The sequence below is a fragment of the Coffea arabica genome, chromosome 6c (genome assembly GCF_036785885.1).
Source record: "Coffea arabica cultivar ET-39 chromosome 6c, Coffea Arabica ET-39 HiFi, whole genome shotgun sequence".
Taxonomy (NCBI): domain Eukaryota; kingdom Viridiplantae; phylum Streptophyta; class Magnoliopsida; order Gentianales; family Rubiaceae; genus Coffea; species Coffea arabica.
This window is the reverse complement of record NC_092320.1, coordinates 47,198,443-47,221,373: the sequence shown is the minus strand read 5'-3', so window position 1 is coordinate 47,221,373 and position 22,931 is coordinate 47,198,443. Positions and strand designations below refer to the sequence as shown.

At 37.7% G+C, this 22,931-nt stretch overlaps 1 protein-coding gene across 1 annotated transcript; it reads right to left on the bottom strand.

Annotated features, from left to right (window-relative positions):
* Positions 1-294: 294 nt before the first annotated feature.
* LOC140008770 (uncharacterized) lies at positions 295-15,442 on the bottom strand. The gene is made up of 4 exons (XM_072053642.1): positions 14,660-15,442; positions 13,775-13,927; positions 1,533-1,821; positions 295-803 (listed from the first exon to the last, which is right to left on the bottom strand). Exons 1-4 carry the CDS (start codon positions 15,440-15,442, stop codon positions 295-297), a joined length of 1,734 nt encoding a protein of 577 aa, XP_071909743.1.
* Between the last annotated feature and the right edge of the window lie 7,489 nt (positions 15,443-22,931).

Sequence of the window (22,931 nt, the reverse complement as noted above, 5' to 3'; positions counted from 1 at the left end):
TAACTACTTAACCATTTAACTGCGAATCATAGTCCATCTCGACAAGAGATCATGGACATGATTTTTATTGCATAACAACTACCAAACACATGAAAAATCTCAAGTAAACTAATGGGCGTAAAGCTGGTCCGAGCTGCTCCATTTGCTTAGCAAACTCTAGGGATCCGACGCATCATCAACCTTGATCAAATTAACCAGCTCTACATCGCCCAAGCTTTCAATCACCTTAGGAACACCAACTTTCTCTTGAACAGCTTTAATTAACACTTCCAATTCTTCATTCAAAGTTTTAGCTCATGCACGTGTGATCGGACCCAATGGAACCTTCACTTGCTCAACTTGCAATGTTGGACCATCGGCCGCATCATTCCCCTCCTCTTGCAAGCGATTTGTCCCCAAAGCGATCTCATCTTCTGCAAAATAAGGACTTAAATCAGCAATGTTAAAGGTGGCACTCATACCATACTCACCAGGTAACTCGAGCTTGTAGGCATTATCATTAATCCGCTCAAGAAATCGAAAAGGTCCATCTCCTCGTGGGCTTAGCTTACTTTGACGTTGATCAGGGAATCTCTTTTTGTGCAAGTGTAACCAAACCCAATTGCCAGGTTCAAACACTGTGCGACGCCTTTCTTTATTAGTGTAATGGAGATATTGAGTTGTTTGAGTTTCAATGTTTGCTCTTACCTTTTCATGCAAAGCCTTTATGACCGCAGCCTTTGTAGCACCATCCAAGTTAGCAAGCTTAGACAAAGGCAAACCAGTTAAAACTAAAGGGGTCAAGGGATTAAAATCGTAAACAACTTCAAATAGTGAAAATAGAGTAGCACTATGAACAGTATGGTTGTAAGCAAATTCAACATATGGTAAACATTCTTTCCAAGACTTTAAGTTCTTTTTAATGATGACTCTCAAGAGAGTGGATAAAGTGTGGTTAACAACCTTAGTTTGGCTATCAGTTTGGGGTGAATTGATGTAGAAAACAACAATTTAGTACCCAATTTTCCCTATAACGTTATCCAGAAATAACTAAGGAATTTTACATCTCTACCCGATACTATAGTTCTAAGAACCCTATGTAAACGAACTATTTTGCAAAAGAATAAATCAGCAACATGAGTAGTATCGTTCGTTTTATGGCAAGGAATAAAATGAGCCATTTTCGAGAAACGATCAACCATAACAAAGACACTATCATGACCCTTTTTAGACCTGGGTAAGCCTAGAACAAAGTCCATAGAAATATCAACCCAAGGTAAGTGAGGAATAGGTAAAAGGTATACAAACCAAAAGGTTGAAGTTTGGACTTAGCTCAATGGCTTATGGTGCATCGCGAGACAATTCTTTCAACATCCCTTTTCATTTTTGGCTAGAAGAAATCTCCTGCCAAATAGATAATGTTTTGGTGACACCGAAATGTCCCATTAAACCTCCTCCACAAGTCTCTTGAGTTAGTAACTCTCGAATTAAACAACTTGGAATACATAATTTGTCAAGGTAGGACAAAAATTCATTATGAATGAAAAACTTACCTTGACCAACATGTGTACATGACTTGTAGATGCTAACAAAGTCATGGCCAGTCTCATATAACTCTTTAAGTAGGTCAAACCCAAGTAATTTTGCATCAAGTAAAGCAAGTAAGGAATACCATTGAGATAGAGCATCAACAACGACGTTTACTTTCCCCGACTTATACTTGATCACGTATGGAAATGTCTCTATAAAGGTGATCCACCTTGTATGTCGCTTACTCAATTTGTGTTGAGCTCTCAGATGCTTAAGCGACTCATGGTCAGTGTGAATGACGAATTCTTTAGACTGCAAATAGTGTTACCAGATCTCCAAGGCGCGCACCAATGCACGCAACCCTTTGTCATATGTTGAGTAATTCAGGGTAGCACCATTTAATTTCTCACTAAAATAAGCGATTGGCCTTCCTTCTTGAGTTAGAACGACCCTAATCCCTATAGCTGAAGCATCATACTCAATTTTAAGGTTTTACCAAAGTTAGGCAAAGAAAGTACAGGTGCATGTGTGAGCTTGTGTTTAAGAAGTTAGAACGCCTTATCTTAAGCCTCGCCCAATTGGAATTTCTCATCCTTTTTGATAATGGCCGTTAAAGGTGCAGTGATAGAGCTGAAATCCTGAACAAATTTCCGATAAAAACTCGCCAATCCATGGAAGCTCCTTACCTCCCCAATATTCTTAGGCAACGGTCACTCATTTATAGTCTTGATTTTGCTTTCATCTACTCGAATTCCCTATTCACTAACAACATATCCAAGGAAAACAAGTTCTCTTGTGCAAAACACACACATTTTAAGATTAGCATATAAGCGATCTTTTCTCAAGACATCAAGGACAACACGCAAATGTTCAAGATGTTCATTTAAACTCTTACTATAAATGAAGATGTCATCAAAATGAAGGACTACAAATTTTCCTAAGAATGGTCTAAGTACATGATTCATTAAATACATGAAAGTACTAGGAGCATCAGTCAAACTGAAAGGCATAACTAACCACTCATATAGACCATACTTAGTTTTAAATGCGATTTTCCATTCATCACTCTCTTTCATTCAAATTTGATGATAGCCACTTTTAAGATCAATTTTTGTGAAAATAATAGCACCATGTGTGACACCTCCATCTTTCCCTAGGACGAGCCTTAGGGTATCAGCGGTGCGTCTGCCCAACTCTCGTTAGCACTCACGCACTCATTCTAACTTAATAGAGATTCACAAGTCAACCATAGACTTAGAAGTAAAGGACTACTTCGAATATACAAGTCAAATTCTTCTAAAGCTACCATTTACTATTACAATTCACAATTCCAAATATAACAAAATTTGCACTTCAATTGTCTCAAATGTCATACAAGAGGTTTATGGCTTCAACCAAAAATCGCTAGTCTAGAGTTTCCCAACTTCCACTTCCAAAATCTGTTAAGGAATAACAACTTAGGGTGAGCCAACACTTAGTGAGATCAAGAAAATCAAGCAAGTAAGCAAGTAGCACGAACAAAATCAAATAGCACACTTAAAAGCGACTTAACATGAATTTTATATAAGTGAGCGAGTAAGAAGTAAAACACAAGTAGAAAGGATACAGGAGCTCTCAGGACCTATTCTCACGTCACGGCCGGTTCAAGCCATATTTGGTTGACCTTTCGTCAACTCAAGTAGCAACATGTCCGTAAAGCTCCACTTACTTCCTCCATCCACCATATCACGTTCTTGAATCTGGAACCCAACAAGCACTAGGTGAAAATACTATTCGAACATGCCAAGCAAGATCTCAAAAGATCAAACTATAAAATTTCCCATGGTTCACCAAGCTTCTCGACCAATCCCTTGCCTACTCGAGTTATGAGATTAGCCAATGGGTTGGGTGTCTCCACAAATATAATTGATCGATGAGACAACGCTCTAATCGATTTAGAATCGATCATAGCACTGAGTCGGTATGAGAGGTACCTCCCACCCGAACAAGATGTGATACATGCTGCCACTCAATGCTCATGAGATAAAAGCATATTTGAGTACAAGTGCAAGTCATACAAATTCATATAACAAGTAGCGAGTATTCAAGAGGGAGAGGACGAGCACGATAAAGTATACCCTCGTCTTGACAAGTTTACAAATCACAAGAATCACATAGCACTTGTACAAGTATCATTTCAATCAAAGTAACATGAAACATGCACTTGACACTCACCAAAGTCAAGAGCAAAGCGAGAGCAAAAGCAAGAGGTCAAATGAGCTCCTCAGTGTCCACGTGATCAACTAAGACATGCACAATCACGATTACATAGGTATTCGACTAAGGCTAATTTTAAAAAATCCCTTTGCTACCCACATTCAAGAGCCTCAACCTCAAGTCAAATTAAAAGAGAAACTTTCTTAATTAATCACTTAAATAATACTCAAGGAGGACTCAAAAATTCCATTTTCGAGTAAAGTCGTGACAAGGACTTTCGATTTCAAAAGAGAAGTACAATACTTAATTTTTTTGACACAAAAATTGAGGAAGGAAAAAAAATATTTTCATATCCTAAAAACTTCTAATCCTTTTCACAAATTTTAGAATATAAATGAGCGTTCATGTTTTCTAAATTTATGAAGTCAAAATCCATTAAAAGCGTCACTTATTTCATAGTAAATATTGGAGCTAAAAGCACCAAGTTTTAATTATGAACCTAGTGAAATTCCTCAAGAATTACTTTAGTTAAAATGCTCAATTTAGGGTTCATTTTCACGGAAACTGAGGGTATAATGTGACGACCCCCACCTCCCCCTAAGGCGTACCCCAGGGTTCGGCGGGCCGCCTGCCCAGCTCTCGCCGGGACTCACTCACTACAAACCTAAAACAAAATGCAATATAAATCTCAAATTTTACATCAACTCTCCAATAATTACATATCACAAATGCAGCGGAAACTAATTCCCAACTATACATAAAATGATTCCACTCTGATCCTTGATACCAGCTATTATACAGGAGGAATTCCAAATCCAAACTGTACAAGATATAGGCCATCCAACCACGTGCACAAGCACAACAAGCCTTCCTTCGCCACGAGCCCTGTGGAGGGGAATAAAATATTTTTGGGGTGAGCTAGAAGCTTAGCAAGTAACCAATAAAATCAGTAATCAAATCGGTTTCACAATAGTTCATTTCAATGATGTCATAAATCAAATGATAAGTCCAGAAACAATTACAACATTTACAATACATTAAAATGGAGTATCAATAATTCAAGGAACATTTACAATGGAAAGCGATAGTAACATTCATTAAAAGGATACGGGCTCACATGGAGCTATTCGTTTGTTCGTTCGTTCCCCTGACATTCCCCGTTATACCTCCAATCGTTTGAAAATACATTTTTTTTTTGTACGTAGAATCCCTCGTTCATCCTTTTGTTCGTTCATCCCCTTTTCCGGACGTTGACCGGACTCCACCCATCCGACCATTGGCCGGACTCCACCCATCCGGACGTAGCCGGACTACAAGGTAATACTCGAGTATACCAAATTCACCCAGGGTCACCCTATCGCCCGACCGAGTCCGCTTCTGGCTCGAGTCGATCGGTAACAAAGGGCAGTGGCCAGTTCAGCCAAACGGCTTACATTCATGCGTAACTAGCATTTAATCATTAATCATTGAAAATTTCGTATTTATTTAGGTCGAGTGCGATAAAGTACACACTCGCCTAGAAAACTCGTTTTAACAATCATTGAAAGCACTTAACACATTATCAATCAATAATAACAAGCCAATAAATCAAGGAATACAGCAACAAGGAGCACTCATATGCAAGCACGCATGATATGCAAGAAAACAGTTCAAAAGTAACTTTGGAAACAGTTTAAAGGTAACTAATGCAAGAAAACGGTTCAAAAGTAACTGTGGAAACAGTTCAAAAGTAAATAATGCAGGAAACGATTCATAAATAACTTTAGAAATAGTTTGAGGTCACTCACCTCTATGGCTCAGAAACCATCCATCCTATATCATTGCCTTGCTCAAATCCAAGTCTTAGATCACAAACTCAATGCAATCAAGTCCTTTCAAAGTTCGGACATCACTTCCCCTAAATTTGCTTACTTTCCCAGCCATCAAGGCTTCATTATTTCCTCAGCCAGTCCCAAAGTCACACAAATAAGTTCATTCAATAACCGTTCAATAAGCTTCAAGTAGTACGAGTACAATTCAAGCTAGGGAAAAGTCCAGAAATGAAAGTTAAGCTCAAAACCAGAAAAACAGTTTTGACGTCATTTTGCGGTAATGGTACCAAAGGCACTACGATTGTTGGATGAAGGTGCAAGACCCACCGTTTCGAAGCTAAGAGACAGGGTTACAATATTGCAGAAGGTCACTCAACCCAGTTTCGAGTGTAACCAGGTCATAAATGCAAGATACTACACCAAAAATGTAAAACAGATTCACCAAAACGTATTCTAGCGGAAACATCATAACTCAGGCTCTCCAAGTCCAAATCCAGAAATTCCAAAACCAGCTGAAAGCTAAGAAACAGGGATAAATTTCATCAGAAGGCCTCAACAACCAATTCGGAAGCAATTCCAGCCAAAACAACCAATTACAGGCGCAATTCTTACATTCGGGTAAAACCAGAACAGCAATAGTAATTTCGACTTTTCTCATTCTACACTACTCCGATTGACCTGAAATTTTGTAGGTACCTCTAAAATGTCATTTCCTACAACTTTCATGTTTTAAGCCAAGGCCAATTCGGCCTCTATCTATGAGCTACAAATTCAGGCAGAATGTTCCTTCACAAAACCTAATTTTCTGAAATTTCTTCCAAATCAGAAATTGATTGCAATTGACCACTTTTTCCACCTTATAGAGTCCTTAAACATCATTTCCAATCATTATACATGACCCCATAATCATATCCATATGAAAACAGAAAAATTCCCAATAATTATAAAACTTCACCAATTCAACCAAAATCAAGATATAATCCATCAAACCATCTCTTTAGCCATCACAAGTCACTAATTTAGCATAATCAAGAACAATGAAAGGATTGCTAGACATGAACCTTGAAATATCAAGAAAGTTGATGGCTTAGTCCTTTGCCTTCTCTAATCACTCCACCACTACCTTCAATCTTCCTAAACAAGTGACTTTTGTGGAGGAATTTGAAAGTTTAACGGTTGATTCACAAGATTGAGCAAGAAATGGAGTTGGAGTTGAAGGCTTTCTTCTTGTATTTTTGCTCCAAGAGGTTCGGCCAAGCTTGCAGAAATTTAGGTGCTTTTTGGGTCAAAATTGAGTATTAGTAATGGTAAGAAATAATGGTCAAAGTCAAGGTTGAATAAGAAGGTGACACTTGTCACCCTTTAGGTTTAAAACTTATCTTTTTGTCTCTCTAATTCAAATATCTTAACACGTTGTAAAATAATATCACTTAATACAAAATTCCAACAAGTTGTCAAAAATATAATGCATTTACCGCACTTGCGGGTCCCACGTTCAAAATACGCTCTTAATTTCTCAAAAACTAACCGATACTAGAAAAATCATTTTAAAACTATCTTTGCTCATAAACTTTATCTGGGAAATTTTTCTAATAAAGAAAATGTAGAAAAGGCGGGCGATTAAATAAAATAAACCCTAGAAAATTAGAAAATTTTTCGGGTTTGCGTACTCATTCTTTCGGGGCGTCACATATAAGACAAGGAGGTGAAAAAACTTACTTCGGAGCCAAAGGAAACAAACTAGTTTCATTTGAAGCTTGGCCAACTTTCAAACAATCAAGCTTTCCGATCCAAGTCAAGAAAAATCTCATGTGCTCGGTGAAATTCATTTTTCAAGTATGAAATCGGGTACAAATAATCAAAAAGGTTAGACTTGAAACCCAGAAAATGTTTCCAAGCCACTTTTGAGCTTGTCACTTTATAAGGAGAATTTCAGTTTTTGTAACATTCTTTTAAAATCATAACTTGAGTTCCATAAGTCCAAAAATCACAAATATTATGCCGTTGGAAAATAGACTCAATGAACTAAAACTCTCTAGAAGCTACTTCTACCAGATTCAAATAAAACACTAGTCAAATTTTAGTTCCAAATTGCTGCTGCAGTAAAAATAGGGCAAAACAGTCTTGAATTTCTGTGAATTTTGAAAATTTATCAAAATTCATAGGAATCAAACTAACCCCTAAAATTTATACCACTGAAAGAACTTCAAGTGTAGTTTGAGACGCAACAAACAGAACTTAATTTGGATTTTTCTACAGCAAGATACAACAGTTTTTTAAAAGCTGGTTTTTGAAACCTGAAACATGAAAATTCCAGCAAACCTACTTGTAAAACCTTTCTCTTTTCCTTTCGTTTAAAGCCAGCTTAATTGCTCAGATCAAGATGCATCTAAGGCCATCGTTTTAGCAAGATTTTAGCTCAAGAAGAGGCTCCAAAAACTAAAATTTTCTGCTCAACTTTCGGCCATGAGTATAGCCCCAAAACCAGAATTTTTGAGCTCCAAGTTGGAGCTAAATTTGGGGCTTTTAAAACCAGAAATTTTAGTACATGGTTGGAGTTAAAATGAAGCTCTAAAACCTGAAATTTTGTCCTCAAAGTCTCGGCCAACGAGGCTTCACCAAAAACCAATTTTTGGCTAAGATTTTAAGTTACAAAGAAGGTCACTAAAATAAAAAATTTTTAGCACCATTTTCATCCAAAGAGGGGGGCTCAAAACTGAAATTTTTAGCCACAATATTCAACCAACTAGTGGCCTTGAAAAACTAAAATTTCTCTTGTATTTTTCGGTCAACAAGGAAGGTGCTAAAACTAAAATTTTTCCACCAAGATTCAAGCATTATAACTCACTTTTCATGCCACCAAAACAACCAACAAAGCAAGTCAATATTAACCAACAAAGCCATAACCTTGCAAGCTAGTAAAGACGTAAAATCAAGCCATGAAGCAAGTCAAGAATCCATGCTATATCACATGATCAATCAACCAAATCAAACATATCATCCCTCAAGACATCTTTCTAAGAGCAAGTCAAAAAAGCAAGAAAATCCTCAAAACAGCTACCTAATGTCAAGGTTCATAGAACCCTTCAACAACCCCAAGTTTACCTAGCTAAAATTTAGCGAATGGATGAAAGAAAAATTGGAGGTTGGAGAGGTTACCTTCTTCCCAGTACAGCAAGCAAGATCTCAAGAAACCAAGCACTAAACCTCCAAGAATCTTCCCTCCATCAAGTCTTCTACCAAGTTTGAAGATGATCCAAGGTGTGAGCAAGGTTGGGAGCAAGATTAGTGAGCAAAATTGAGAGGAAGAAGATGAAGTTTTTCTTGGCCAAGGGAGAGGGGAGGTTCGGCCATGGAGAGGAAGAGAGTGGGTGTTGCGTGAAATGGTGAAAGAGAGAAGTGACATAAAGCCAACTTTTATGGTGCAAAAATCAACATTTGAATAGTGGTTCATTAATACTCCTAATTGAGCTTAACTCAAGTCACTCACCTCTAATCCCTCAATTAACTTTTTTAGTTTACAATTGATCATCCTTAACTCTCCAAAACCACTGCAGTCTCAGACCACATATTCCTTGAAAAGCGTGATTTCTCAAATTTCACTAATTGGGCGACAGAAAAATTAAGTTTAAGAGCAAATGTGTTTTTTTAAAAAAAAATTAAATGTTGTACAATGCAAATGCAATTAAAATGAATGAAATAAATTAATTGGGGCAAATGAATAAATAAATAAATAGATAGGCCAGTAAAAGAGAATTTCGAGTCCTCACACCATGTCGCTCATCTAACATGTCATCCAAATGAGGTATGGGGTGATGATACTTTAAAGTTATGGCATTGACAGCTCTACAATCCATGCATATACTATGACACCACCACTTCTCCCTAAGGTGAACCAAAGGATATCAGCGGGACATTTGCCTAGCTCTCGCCAGAACTTGGTACAATTCAAATCCAAACTTAAAGATAATACCCGATAATACAAGTCCAAGTAGAGAAAGGTCACTTTCTTAAATAAACATTCAAGTCTCAAGAGTACATCAACATTCCCAAAACATACAGTCATTATCATTCGACTAGTCAATTACATCCCATGATTCTAATAAAAAACGATCAAGTCGGATTTTCTCCCCAACTTGCAATCCGACCCTGTTAAGGCAAATAAAGCTAATAGGGTGAGTGAATGCTCGTGAGGCCAAGAAAACATGCAAAACACATAGTTTAGATAGTGATAGCACTTAAACAAGAATTAAATCTGTAACATTCAAGCAATTCAAAATTTTCAATTAAACACATTCAATGAGAGTACAGGAGCTCTCAAGAGCTAATTTCCACTTGCTTTGCTAAAGTTCAATCCAATATCTTCTCGTGATGACACTCCATCAGCCGGGTAGGTAATTAAATCCATAGAACTTCACTTACTCCATTAATGGTTCTGAGTAGACATGAGAGGTACCTCCTACCCGAATCGGTGTGGTACATGCTATCGCTCAGGGAATCGATTATACGTTTATGGTTCTGAATAGACATGAGAGGTACCTTCCACCTGAATCGGTGTGGTACAACTATTGCTCAGTGGTCGATGAGACATCACTTCAATCGACTTATACTTTATTTATGGTTCTGAATCAACATGAGACATATCTCCCACCCGAATCGGTTTGATACATACTATCGTTCAGGGAATCGATTATACATTTATGGTTCTGAGTAGACATGAGAGGTACCTCTCATTCGAATCGGTGTGGCATATACTATCGCTCAGTGGTCGATGAGACATCGCTCCAATCGACTTATACTTTGTTTATGATTCTGAGTCGACATGAGAGGTATCTCCTATCTGAATCGGTGTGATACATACTATCGCTTAGGGAATCGATTACTATTGTTTATGGTACTTAGTCAACATGAGAGGTACCTCCCACCCGAATCGGTGTGGTACATACTATCGCTCAGAGAATCAATTATTTGTTTAGGGTTTTGAGTCGACATGAGAGGTACCTCCCACCCAAATTGGTGTGGTAAATGGTATCGCTCAGGGAACCGATTACATCACTGAGATGGTATGAGAGGCACCTCCCACCCAAATTGGTGTGGTACATGCATCCGCTCAGGACTTACGAGATAGACATGTTTATAAACAATTACCGATCATATGTATTCCAGTAACAAGTATCACATAATTAAAAGAAAGAGAGGACAAGGGCGTCCCCATGAGTATACACATAAGTCGAGGAGGTTCACTCCACTTGACATCACAACACAAATATGGTTTGTGATAGCAACACTTCACTTAATTCACATAGCAATTCATATAGCACAATTCAATTGTAGCATCACTTAAGGGAGAACGATTGCGATAAAGTACACACTTGTCTCAACAATTCCATAATACTCAATTAACAATTAAAGCATTTACCAACAATTCATGCACTTGATACTCACCAATCAAAATAGGGAGTAAGTGCTCAAATAACTCTTAAGCGTCCGCTTCGAGATCCTTTTGAAGGTCCCCTTGAGCGCCTGAACAAATAATACTTGACTATAACATACTATCACTTATAATGCCTTGTTAACAAGAAAGATTGTACACTTGTACAATACTAAGAAAATGTCATGAAAAAAAAGCCTTAATTATTCGTAAATTGAGACTCAAAAGTGGGGTTTAATAACACAAGAAAAAATTGATTTCCTTCATGAAATCAAGTTTAAAATGGTCAATCAATCTCAAAGGATAGGGAAGAGTTTCCAAAAACTCATTTCCCATCGGATTGGAAAATTTTAGTTTTGCATGCCTCACTTAGAAAAATCAGAACTTGCACTCAGTTGGTCAAAATTGGAAAACTTTATACCATTGGAATCCTGGTTCAAGTGCTAAAAGTTTCCAGAAGACATCTTTCCAAGATTCTAAATAGAAGATATTCAAATTTCAGCTCAAAGCGGCTGATATAAGCACACAAGACAGTTTTGATCATGTTTTTCGGTAAACTTTGAAAATTCGTCAAAATTCACAAAAAGTGAACTAGCCTCTAAAATTCGTACTACAATAAGAGTTCTAAAAAAAGTTTCAAACACAACAAATAAAACTAAATTTGGAGTTTTGAGTGCCAAAATATAGCAGCTCAAAGTTGGCCCAAAAATGAAGACTGTTCGTCAATTTTCCAGATTTGAAGAACAACTTTAGCATATCATTTGTATATTGAAACAGTCTTAGAATGACACCAAAATTGCTACGATTCAACTTCCATATGAGGGCTAATTCTCTATCATTTCATTTGAAAACTTGTACGCGAAGGTGTTAACAAAACTATCAAAGTTCAAGAAATTTTCCAAAGTAAATCTGCCTTCTTGTTTTCTTTTCTTTTTTAAACGCTTTGTACCATGAAATCAGTCCCATTTTGGTCCATTTGTGAAACCAAGGTCCAAGAAACATTTCATAAGCAATTGATAGTTAGTTGACATCAAAATTTCAAAATAAAACCTCCCACAAGCAACCAACTTAATCGGCTAGCCAAAAAGAGGGTTTTCCAGTTTTGTCGTTGTTTGAAAATTGGACCATATCTCACTCCGTACAACTTGGAATTGAGAACAGTCAGTGGTGTTGGAAACTATAATCATAAGGCTACATTTCATCAGAACAAATCATTTTGAAATTCAGTTTGCAAATGAGAGAAAACAGAGCCACAAATTGCAGCTTCTACCTTTCTCTCGGGATAGGCTAACATAACAGGGCAGCCGAATTTGATCAATTACTACAGATGACTCAATTTGAATTAGAAGGTGCATTATGCACAGTTAGAAAACTATAGATGTCTAGTTTTGAATGCCACTGACAGCACACAATTTCGATGTCCGGACAGAGAGATATGTTCGTTCAAAGAACACTGCCAGTGAACCACTGTTACACGAATTTCCAGATTTGTTCTTGCCAAAATTCAATTTTTATCCAAACAATTCAAATAATTTTTGATAGAAACTTTCTACACACCATAGACAGCATATATACATCAGTTTCAAGGTCATTTGAGCATCAAAATTCAAATTAAAGCCTTGGCAAGAATAGGACAGATTTCAGTCAGCTTTCCTACGAAATTTTCCTTCAACTTTCCTTCGATTCCACAACCGTAATCATCTTAACTAACACGTAAACAACTCAAATCAAGCATCATCTCATCATATCAGCCCATACAATCAAGGTGGGAATTCATAGAGTCCACATCAACCATTCCAATCTAACTAACAACAACCATAAGGAAGCTACAAGCTTTAAGGCCAAGATCAAACTTTTTAAAGCTAAGAATGAAAGATTGGGTAGTATAAATGGTTACCTCCTTAGCTTTGAATGAAACCAGAAATTTTTTATCACTAAAGCCCCAAGAAAACTGCCAAGATGAAGTCCTTCTTCTAACTTAAGTGAATTCCCAAGTGATTTTGAGGTTGATGGTGATTTGTGAAGGATTTTGTGCAAGAATGGAGGTGAAATGGTGAAGAGCTTTCCTTCTTCTTCTTCCTTGGAGGTTCGGCCAGCCTTGGGTGAGAGGAGAGAGAGAAAGAGCTGATGAGTAAGACTTCTTGGAGAAGCTTGAGGGTTTGTGGCCAAAATTTATCTAAAATTCAACTAGGAATAGTGCGCGCACACGCGCGTTTCGTGTACGTTTTCTTTCGGATTTGTTTTACTTGTGCACTAAACATCTAATGTACTTCCTTTAACATTATAATTATTCACTCTTAGTGGTCTAGTATTAGTTTCTTAAATCTCAACTTAACCGTTCCGGCTCGATATACGTGAACTTCCAATTCACGCGCGATAAAGCGAAACTTAAAAGAAATTCTTGTAACGATAATATAAGTAACTAATACTAGGGTAATTAATCATTAAAATAACTATTTTAAGACTAACACATGAGTTCTCAAATCTCCAAGGTCACTGCACTCTTAGATCAAATACTACCTCGAAAAACATATTTTCGCTATTTCTCACTAAACGAGCTTCCGAAATTAAATTTGCTAACAGAACATTTTAAAAATATATGTAAGGCATAGTTTCATGTAAATGGTTTTAAAAGAGTTGAAATAAATTATTCAGACAAAACGGCTGAATAAATATTTAAATAAGCCAGTAATATGAGATTAAAATAATTAAATTTTTGGGTCCTCACACATACGCCAAGTCTCTTCTTTCTTTGGAACCAAAATAACGGGTACCGCGCAAGAACTCATACTCTCCCGATCCATCCCTTGTCTTACAGTTCATCAACTCGTCTTTGTATCTCTTTTGTTTCTTCGGGCCCCATATAATAAGCTGGCTTGCTAGGCAAGGAGACACCAGGTATGAAGTCAATTTGGTGCTCAATTCCCCGAATAGGTGGTAATCCTCCAGGTATCTCCTTCGGAAAGACATCTTCATATTCCTGTAACAAGGAAACAACATTAAAAGGTAATTGATCAAGAAACTCGTTAGTCACTAAGAATAGTTCTCTACAATAAAGTACATAAATAGGCTCTTTAGAAAGTAAAACTCTTCTAACATTCTTATTTTTAACTAACAAATTCCTTTCTTTTCTTCCTTCAGTGGCTGAATGATGCATTACAACTTGCTTGTTATTCTTGGCCTTAGGCATTGGTTTCTTGCCCTCGGTTTTCTCTCTTGATTTGCATTCAAGATCCATTTCATGTTCTCACTGTAATCTCTTTTGGTCCTCCCGCACTTGTTGAGGGGTCATTGGAACAAGAATCACCTTGTGATTATTGTGAAGGAACGAGTACTTGTTGGTGAAACCATCATGATTTGTCTTCTTATCATACTGCCATGGCCTTTCCAACAAGATGTGTGAAGCATACATTGGAACTACATCGCATAGTACTTAATCTTTGTACCTTCCAATGTGAAACGGAACAACCACTTGTTTGGTGACTCGTACTTCCCCATTCTCGTTCAACCATTGTAGCTTATATGGTTGAGGATGTCGCAAAGTTGGAAGAGCTAACTTTTCCACCATCAATGCACTGGCGACATTTGTACAACTACCCACATCAATAATAAGGCTACGCGTCTTTTCCTTCACATGGCAGCGAGTGTAAAATATATTTTCTTATTGTGCATCCTCAACTTCAACATGAGCAGTGAGAGCTCACCTAGCTACCAAAGTGAATCCAATCCAATCATCGGTTGCCACCTCTTCCACTTCATCCTCATTTTCTCGAATTAGCGGTGGCATATTAGCAAAATCATTCTCATTATCCGTCACAATTTCACCGCTTTCAAGGATGATCATAGTATGCCAGTTAGGGCATTGAGAGAAAATATGACCAACTCCTTGACATTTGAAGCACTTGATATTGCGGTTACGTTGTTTCGGACCATCGTTGGATGGTTTTGGACTCCCTTTGTTACCATTAGTTTTAGGAGTGAATTTAGAAGGTGCACCCGAGTCCTTCTTCTCTTTCTTTAGTTGGTGTGGTCTCCATGAAGTGGTGGTTGGAGTTGTGTTGTAGCATGAGCTACCTCTCCTATTTTGCCTTTGCTCAATTTTGGAGGCTTTGTCCACTAACTCTCGAAGATCCACGTAAGTCTGTAGCTCCACCAATTCCGGTCTCAATAAGGAACCATGCCATGGTAGCTTCACGGTCCTCAACAATGTCCGCACGAAGCATGATAATCTCAAGTTCTTTGTAATAATCATCCATGCTCCCGTTGCCCTAGGTGAGGGTTTGTAACTTTTGATGGAGATCGTGGTAGTAGTGACTAGGCACGAATCTCTTCTCATGATAGTTTTCAACTCATCCCAAGAGCTAATTTGTCTCTCTCTATTCCTCCTACGGCTAGTCTTGTCTTGCTCCCACCATACAATTGCGTAATCAGTGAATTTAAGGGTAGAAAGCTTAACCTTTTGTTCCTTTGTGTAGCTTTGGCAATCAAATACCATCTCAAGGCATTGTTCCCACTCCAAGTACTCCTTCAGGTCTGATTTACCTTCAAAGGATGGTATTTTGATCTTTACTCCCTTGAGTGAGTCATCGGACTTCTTGGTCTCATGTCGGGGACATTGAACAACTACCTCATCTTCATTATTCGAGTCATACTCTTCTTTTTCCCCCAATAGATTTGGAGCGACTTTGAGCACTTGCTAATTGGTTAATCCTTTCATGAACCGCCTCCAAAGATTGGGTCAACATTCGTTGAAATTGTCCAATCAGATCATCGTTGTTAAGTTTGGGGTCAAAGTATGATGATTCACCTCCGTTTGACATGTATAGGTAACCTGCAATTGTTAGTAAAAAAAGAGAAACAAGTGTATGTAGCCTCACACACTCCCTCACGTGTATCTACTCACGCTCGTGTATCTCACTCAACTCTCTAGTAGTCTCACACAATAATTCTCAAGGCACTCAATAGCTTGTCTTGAAGAAATTATAGTTTTCTCCAAGTGAGTAATCAACTTACCAATTGAACCTCTTCAATGTGACAATTAGGAAGAGAGCTTGAGAACGACAACTTGACTCCAAAGCAATGGATTAAAACCAGAAACGACTCAGAAATAATCTAGAAATTTGCCAAGTGAACCGACAACTATGATTCAAATCTGCAAAAAAAAAAACTTGCAGTTCGACAGTAAGAAAATAATGGAGATTACTAACACTACTGACACGGACAATTCAGACCCTATTTATACTATAAAATAAGAATCAACTAACCAGGAATATGCTAGAACTTCAAGTAAAAAAAAAAATAGTAGCTGGAAACATGCACAAGTTAGGACTTAACTCTACCGTGTGTGACGCCCCCACTTCTCCTTAAGGCAAACCAAAGGGTATCCGTGGAACGCCTGTCCAGCTCTCGCCGAGACTGAAGACAATTCGATTCAATCTTAATACAATACTAGCCATCACGACAAGATAGAGTAAGAAAGTGCGGAAATTTTCAAACTTAACAATATATAACAATTAATACAAGCCTACTAAAGAGAAGTCGCTTCCATAACCGACTGTCCAAGTCTTATACCACTAGTTCAAAATACAGTGATTATCCAATACTTATATCGGATTTTCCAAAATACACATCAAATCCCAAAATATACAACAGCCAAAATATCTAACCAATTGCATTCGAAACCCTAATACACAAGTACATCCAGAGGGTTTCTCCGAGTTTCACTCCAGGTCATTTCCTATTAAAGAAAACAAATTTACGGGGTGAGCGATTGCTCGTGAGGCCAAGAACACACATGCAAGCACATTGTCCAAGTAACAATCCCAATTGATGAGTAAAACAATAATATTCAAGTAAATGACAATTCGAGCAAGAAGAGTAAACAGAAACAATTCAAGGATATAGGAGCTCTCAGGAGCTATTTTCCACTTACAAGATCAAGAACCTCCACGAGTTGACACTCCGTCAATCAGGTAGGTTAGAATCCGTAGAACCACACTTATCATGTCTCCGTTCACCATTACATACGTCTGCATCAGGCCCGCCTGTCATTTGTTTGAGGCGATACAGCTCGAGTATGCCAAGTAAGACCTCTTACTAGGTCGAGCTTACGTTTTCTCATGGTTCACCAAGGAGTCCGACCAAACTCATATCGGCTCGAGTCCAAGGTTGGCCAGTGAGAGTTGGGCTGTGAGACCCCGATTAGTCCTTAAGTTTGATAGTAAGTGAGGTGAATTATTTGTGCGGTAAAATTGGGTTTTAGGGCTAATTAGAAAACCCTAATTTGGGTTAGGATTGAAACCCTAGTTTTTGTATTAATCACAACTTCGAGTTGTAGTTAAAGTTAGTTATGCTAGTGTGTGTTTTAGTACATGTAAGTATAAGATTTGATCCATTTTATATAGGTTAAGTGAGTTTAAAAAGTTAGAAAACCCTAAACAAGGAAAAAATCTCTAGTGTTATGGTTTATGAGAACTCTAAGTTGGGTTTACAACCCTTAATATTTTCCATGATAAGAAAGTTGTTGTTTATTTGCTTTTATATGAGATAAGGTATGACTAAGTATAGGCGATTACTATAGGAGGATGATTAGTAAAGGAATTAAGTGTGATTAAGTGTTTTAGATTAGATTAAGTTTGTAACCTATGGAGTTAATTGAAAGCTTTTCATATATTTATGGGCAAGAGTGTAAGAAAGACAAAGTGCAGGTGTAAGGGCTAAGAAGCAAAATGTGAACTTTTATGTGATTGGTTGAGGTGGAAAATATCTTCCATAAGCTTTGACTTATAATACACCATAGGATTTGCTAGATAATCATAAGAAATAAACAAAACTAAAACCAAAAGGAGAAAGAGGGAGAGAGGGCCGAAACTTGAAGCTTGAGAGGAGAAGAAAAATTTCTTTGGTGCATCAACTTTTGTCCATCAATCTTGAAGTTGGAGTTTGGAGGAATCTCTTTGGGAGCTTGTTGTAGTAGCTTTCACCCTTATCAACCTTGTTTGAAGGTAAGAAAGCTCTTGCAAGTTTAAGTTTGGTTAATGATGGTTGAGATGGTTGGAAATGAAGTGTATGGTTGTTGTTGAGCCTTAATATAGCTTATGAAGTGATGGTGAGATGTTTCCGTGGATTATATTGGTGATTTATTGCTCCAAAACTTTTGGTTATGGATGCCCTAGTTAGGGTTTAATGATACACATGTTACTTAGTTCTAATCTTGTGTTGTTTAACTTGCAATTGATATGTTTGATGATTTGTCTCATTTGTTTGGTTGGTTGATAGCAAGGGCTGGTTTGAATCAAGAAACCCTAGGTTAAGGTAGGGTGTATTAGCTTGGTTAGGGTTTGGTTGGATAGGGTTTGGCTAAGTAATGGTTGGATTAGGTTCAGTGATATATATAAAGCTAGGTTAGAAATTGTGGTTAGTGTTTGGACAGTTTTTGTGGAATTTCATGAAGAATCATTGGATCAGTTGTGTAAGATGTAGGAGCTGGTATATATGTGTTTATTTGGTATGAAATTGGTTAGAAAACTTGCATGAGAACCATAGCAACGGACCATGCGTTTGCGACATGCGAAACCGGAAAACAAGGCAGCCCAGAAACTGAACTTTGGCTACGTTTTTCTTTGTGCTACATACTGATTCAGGGTTTTTACAAAACATGAAAGTTCTATCTTCTTAAGTTTTTGTTGTGCCTACAAAATTTCAGGTCAAACGGATCTGTGTAGCCTGAGTTATGGCCAAAACCCTCGCTTCTATTCTACACTCCGAATTGTGCTACGTTTCTTGATTTTGCTTCCGACTGTGCTCAGTTCACAATGATAACGAAGGAACTGTGATACGAGTCAAGTTATGCCATCGGATAAGGTTCAAGTCCCACTAGGACTGGTTACACGAGCTCGAGCAGTTCATTCAGCTTCATCGCAGCAAAGACGTTATAAGGTGCGGGCACGCTTTATAAGGATACGTCTTCTGCCATTTAATTGATTCACCGTAGCAAAGTCATTATAAGGCGTGGGCACGCTTTATAAGCTCAAGTCGTCTGCCCATCTAGTCACATTTGTTGTTTTAGTTAAGTCGTTTGTAATAAGGGTTTTATGGTCCATAGCCTTGCTTTATTTACCTAAGCGATGACCTCATAAGGTTATTTACCTAAGGGATGACCTCATAAGGTTTGGTCAAACCCATAATTCTTAGTCTTATGGAAATAGTCAAGCCTACAATTGTTAGTCTTAGTCAAGCCCACAATTCTAGACTAGTTCCACATTATTTAGTTGTTCATCTCTATGTAAGGCTATAAATAGCCCACACTTCCAATGGTTTTAGGCATTCAATCAATAAATCAAATTTTGAGAGTTTTCTTGGTTTCTCCAAGACTTCTTGAATACCTTAGAATTTCTCTAGGTGTTCGTGACTTATCAATATAGAATCGCACTAGGTTGTGGCGTCTTCTACCATTATACCAAGGTTCGTTAACCACGTGATTAACGGGTTGAGGTCATCTGCTCCAAACTTGGTGTCCTCTTGTCGATCCTGAAACTAATCTTTTACGGGTTTTGTCACAAGGTTGGCGACGTTCGTATCAGTTGGTAATCAGAGCTAGTTAAGAGGTATCACGTTATATCCCTTTATTTATTTCCTTTACGAGTCAAGTTGTCCAAAATTCTGTTTTCGTGTTCTAAGTTTGCTATCCGCCAGATTTGTTACATCGTGTTCTTGCGTTATTTTTCCAGATTTATCACGTCATAAACTTGCGTCTAGTTGTTGTTAATTGCTGTGGTTAGCCTTGTTTGGTCCAGCCTTTTTTTTTGTGTCTTATTCTTGATTCTTTGTTTGTGTTTGTGTCTTGTTTCTATTCTGTTATATCCATTTAATTCTAGTCTTTTGTTCTATTTGATCATCCTAGGTTACTGTTCATCCGAAAAAATCAGTTTGTAACAAGGGTTTTAGACTCCATCTAGTTGTTACCTTGTGTTCTTGTTGTTTACATACAAAAAAAAATATAGCTGGCTGACTTTACAAAATTCTTGGAAATCTATCTTGATCAAAACTTGGGTTTCTTGAAGTTCTTGATTGTTTAAAACCACAATCTTGAAGTTCTTGGAACTTTAGTTGGGGATTCTTGAAAGCCTCCAGAATTGACCATTGATAAGAAGAACATTCAGCCATGAAATTTGACTCTTGAAAGCTTTCAAATTTGACCACTGATTGTGATAAATGCCTTCCTAAAAGCTTACCATAAAAAAAAAAGGAGCACCAATCCTACTCCAATTCCAAGTTGGATTTGACTAGTTTAGTCCAACTTGAATAAGGCTGTCCAGATTTACTTCAATTTCATTTTTTTACAGCCTATTAAATCCTTACTGGGATAGGAAAAGAGGATTAGTTCCAGAATAATCCAAGAATTTTCACTATCCATTATTTCCTAAATTGCTGCAACAAGAACAAGTGTTGGTGCACTCTTTTAGGCAGTTGCTTATCTTTATAGCTTTCTTGAATCAGTTGTTTAGTTTTTTTTTTCCAGTAATTTCCAGCCAGAGTAGTGTCCAAATTTCCAACTCTTGTGTAGAGTCACTTGTCAAATTTTTGTGTTGCGTAACTAGTAGTCCCTTTGTCATGCGTCTACGCATTTTTTCCAGCAAATTCCAGCAGATTTTTTTCCAGTTCTTTTGAGTCTTATACCTCCTCAAATTTCCAGCTTATAACGAGCCACATTTGAGTAGATTCTTGTGCGAAGCTAGTTGAACTTTTCAGGAAAATTTTCTACTTTCTTCAAGGGAAGCAAGCAGAACCTTGAGAAAATTAGAGTGTTTTAAACACTTGAGTGATACACGAGTGACGAGTGTAAACATGTGAGCTTGTGTGGTGAGGAAAAATATCTTTTGTTTCACTAATTTTTTGCAGGTTTCCTCATACATTATGGCGAATACGAGGCATTTAAAAGCTAGCTTACAACATCTTCTTCTTGATCCTAAGGGAGTCAAAGAAGTGGCATTACGTGGTGTAGATGAGCAATTGGATATCGTCAAATCTCAGTTGCATGGTTGGTTTTATACTCGTTGTGGTGTCAAAGATAAAACATGCAGCTTGGCCATTGATAGGAGTTGTGAAGTCAATCTTGCAAGCGCTATCATGGTTCACAAATTAAATCTTCAAACCATTGATCATCTTCAACTGTATAAGTTGCCGAGTGCTCATGGTGATGTTTGGGTTACTAAGCACACACTTGTACCTATTCAAATTGGCAAGTATGTGGATGAGGTGTTGTGTGATGTAGTCCCAATTCAAATGACACATGTGTTGCTGGGCAAGGCGTGGATGTTGAGGCGAGAAGTTAAATATGATGGACATACTAATAATTATTCCTTCTTATTTAATGGTCGTCGTTCTGCACTTGTACCACTTATTTATGACCAACTTTGTATTGATCTAGTATACATGAAAAGTGAGCATGAGCATTATAGTATGAAGAAAGAGCTAGATGAGGGAATTGTGACTGATGAGGTAAAATCCGAGGGAGTTGAAAAGGAGAAAGAGGTTCAGAATAATGAGAGAAAAAAAACAGCTATTGAGCATGAGAAAGAGATTGAAAAATCCAAAGTATTGACTGAAATTTTAAGTTTAAACAAAAATGAGAGTGAGGGGACTTATTGCCATTCTAACAACCTTAACATTGCTCTGTCTAGTGTTCCTTGTTTTGTGCAGGTTAAGCAAAGTGCAATCGCTTTGATCTTACAATGTTCCATCCCAAAGTCACTTGTGCAATTTGCAAGTTTCCATGGAGTTTGTCTTCTAGGAGTTAGATCAATTTGGTTCCCATTCATGGAATCGGATGATTTCAACGCTGTTCACGTCTTTGGAGGATCAAACTATGTGTACCCTCAAGACGTTAGAATCGACCATGTTCCACGAGTTTACACAAGGAGTGAGGTCTTCAATGGTCACTACAATACCTATGCTCATCTTGCACCTAGTCCACTTGAAGCTCCAACTTCACCAAGTCAGCTTCCATACTTTGCAAGCTTATTCAAGTTTGAGGAGTCTGATTTCATAGGATCTACATCGCATCACTTTGAGGATCCTTACCTCATGATCACAAGCGATCAAGTTGGGCATACATTGAAATTGGTTCGTGAGATTCAAAGTTCAACAAGGTTTACTTTCCAGCTTAGCAAGTGATTTATGCATTGGATGAAACTTGTGGTAATTATAACAAAATTGACTCGACGGCATGTAACTCTTCTTATCATCATTCATGCTTCAATTTGTGGGCAAATTGCTTTCAAGAGGAGGGGAATGATACGAGTCAAGCTATGCCATCGGATAAGGTTCAAGTCCCACTAGGACTGGTTACATGAGCTCGAGCAATTCATTTAGTTTCATCGCAGCAAAGACGTTATAAGGCGCGGGCACGCTTTATAAGGATACGTCTTCTGCCATTTAATTGATTCACCGCAGTAAAGTCATTATAAGGCGTGGAGTCAGCCTTGGGTTTCCAAAACAATCCCACCGCAACACAAATTCCTTTTCCATTCAGATTCCATCTTTGTAACCGTTGGGGAATTTCTGTCCAATCATTAATTCTGAAAATTTTCGTGCATCATTAGATCAGTTTTAAGTGTCATTCTGAATCCTCTAAGTGTCCATTTACCTACCAAAACACTGACCAGAAATGCAGCAACCAGCAGCTCAAAATTCCAGTTTTAGGTAGAGTTTTGTCTAGGATCCTTAAAATTCAACTTTGAGTCATTCATTGAGTCGTGGTCAGTCCCTTCATCTTTTGTTCTTTTTTTTTTCGTTCAAAGTGCTACAATCTTGTGACCCTGGTTGGTATCCACACTAGAAGGAGTTCTAACTTCTTCGAGGAGTTGACCGAGGAGCCTTGAAAACACCTTGGTGAGTTCATTAGAGTGTTCGCACACGAGAGCGAGAGTAAACACGTGAGGAAGTGTACGAGATAAACTTTGTTTCTTTCCATTATTATTTTT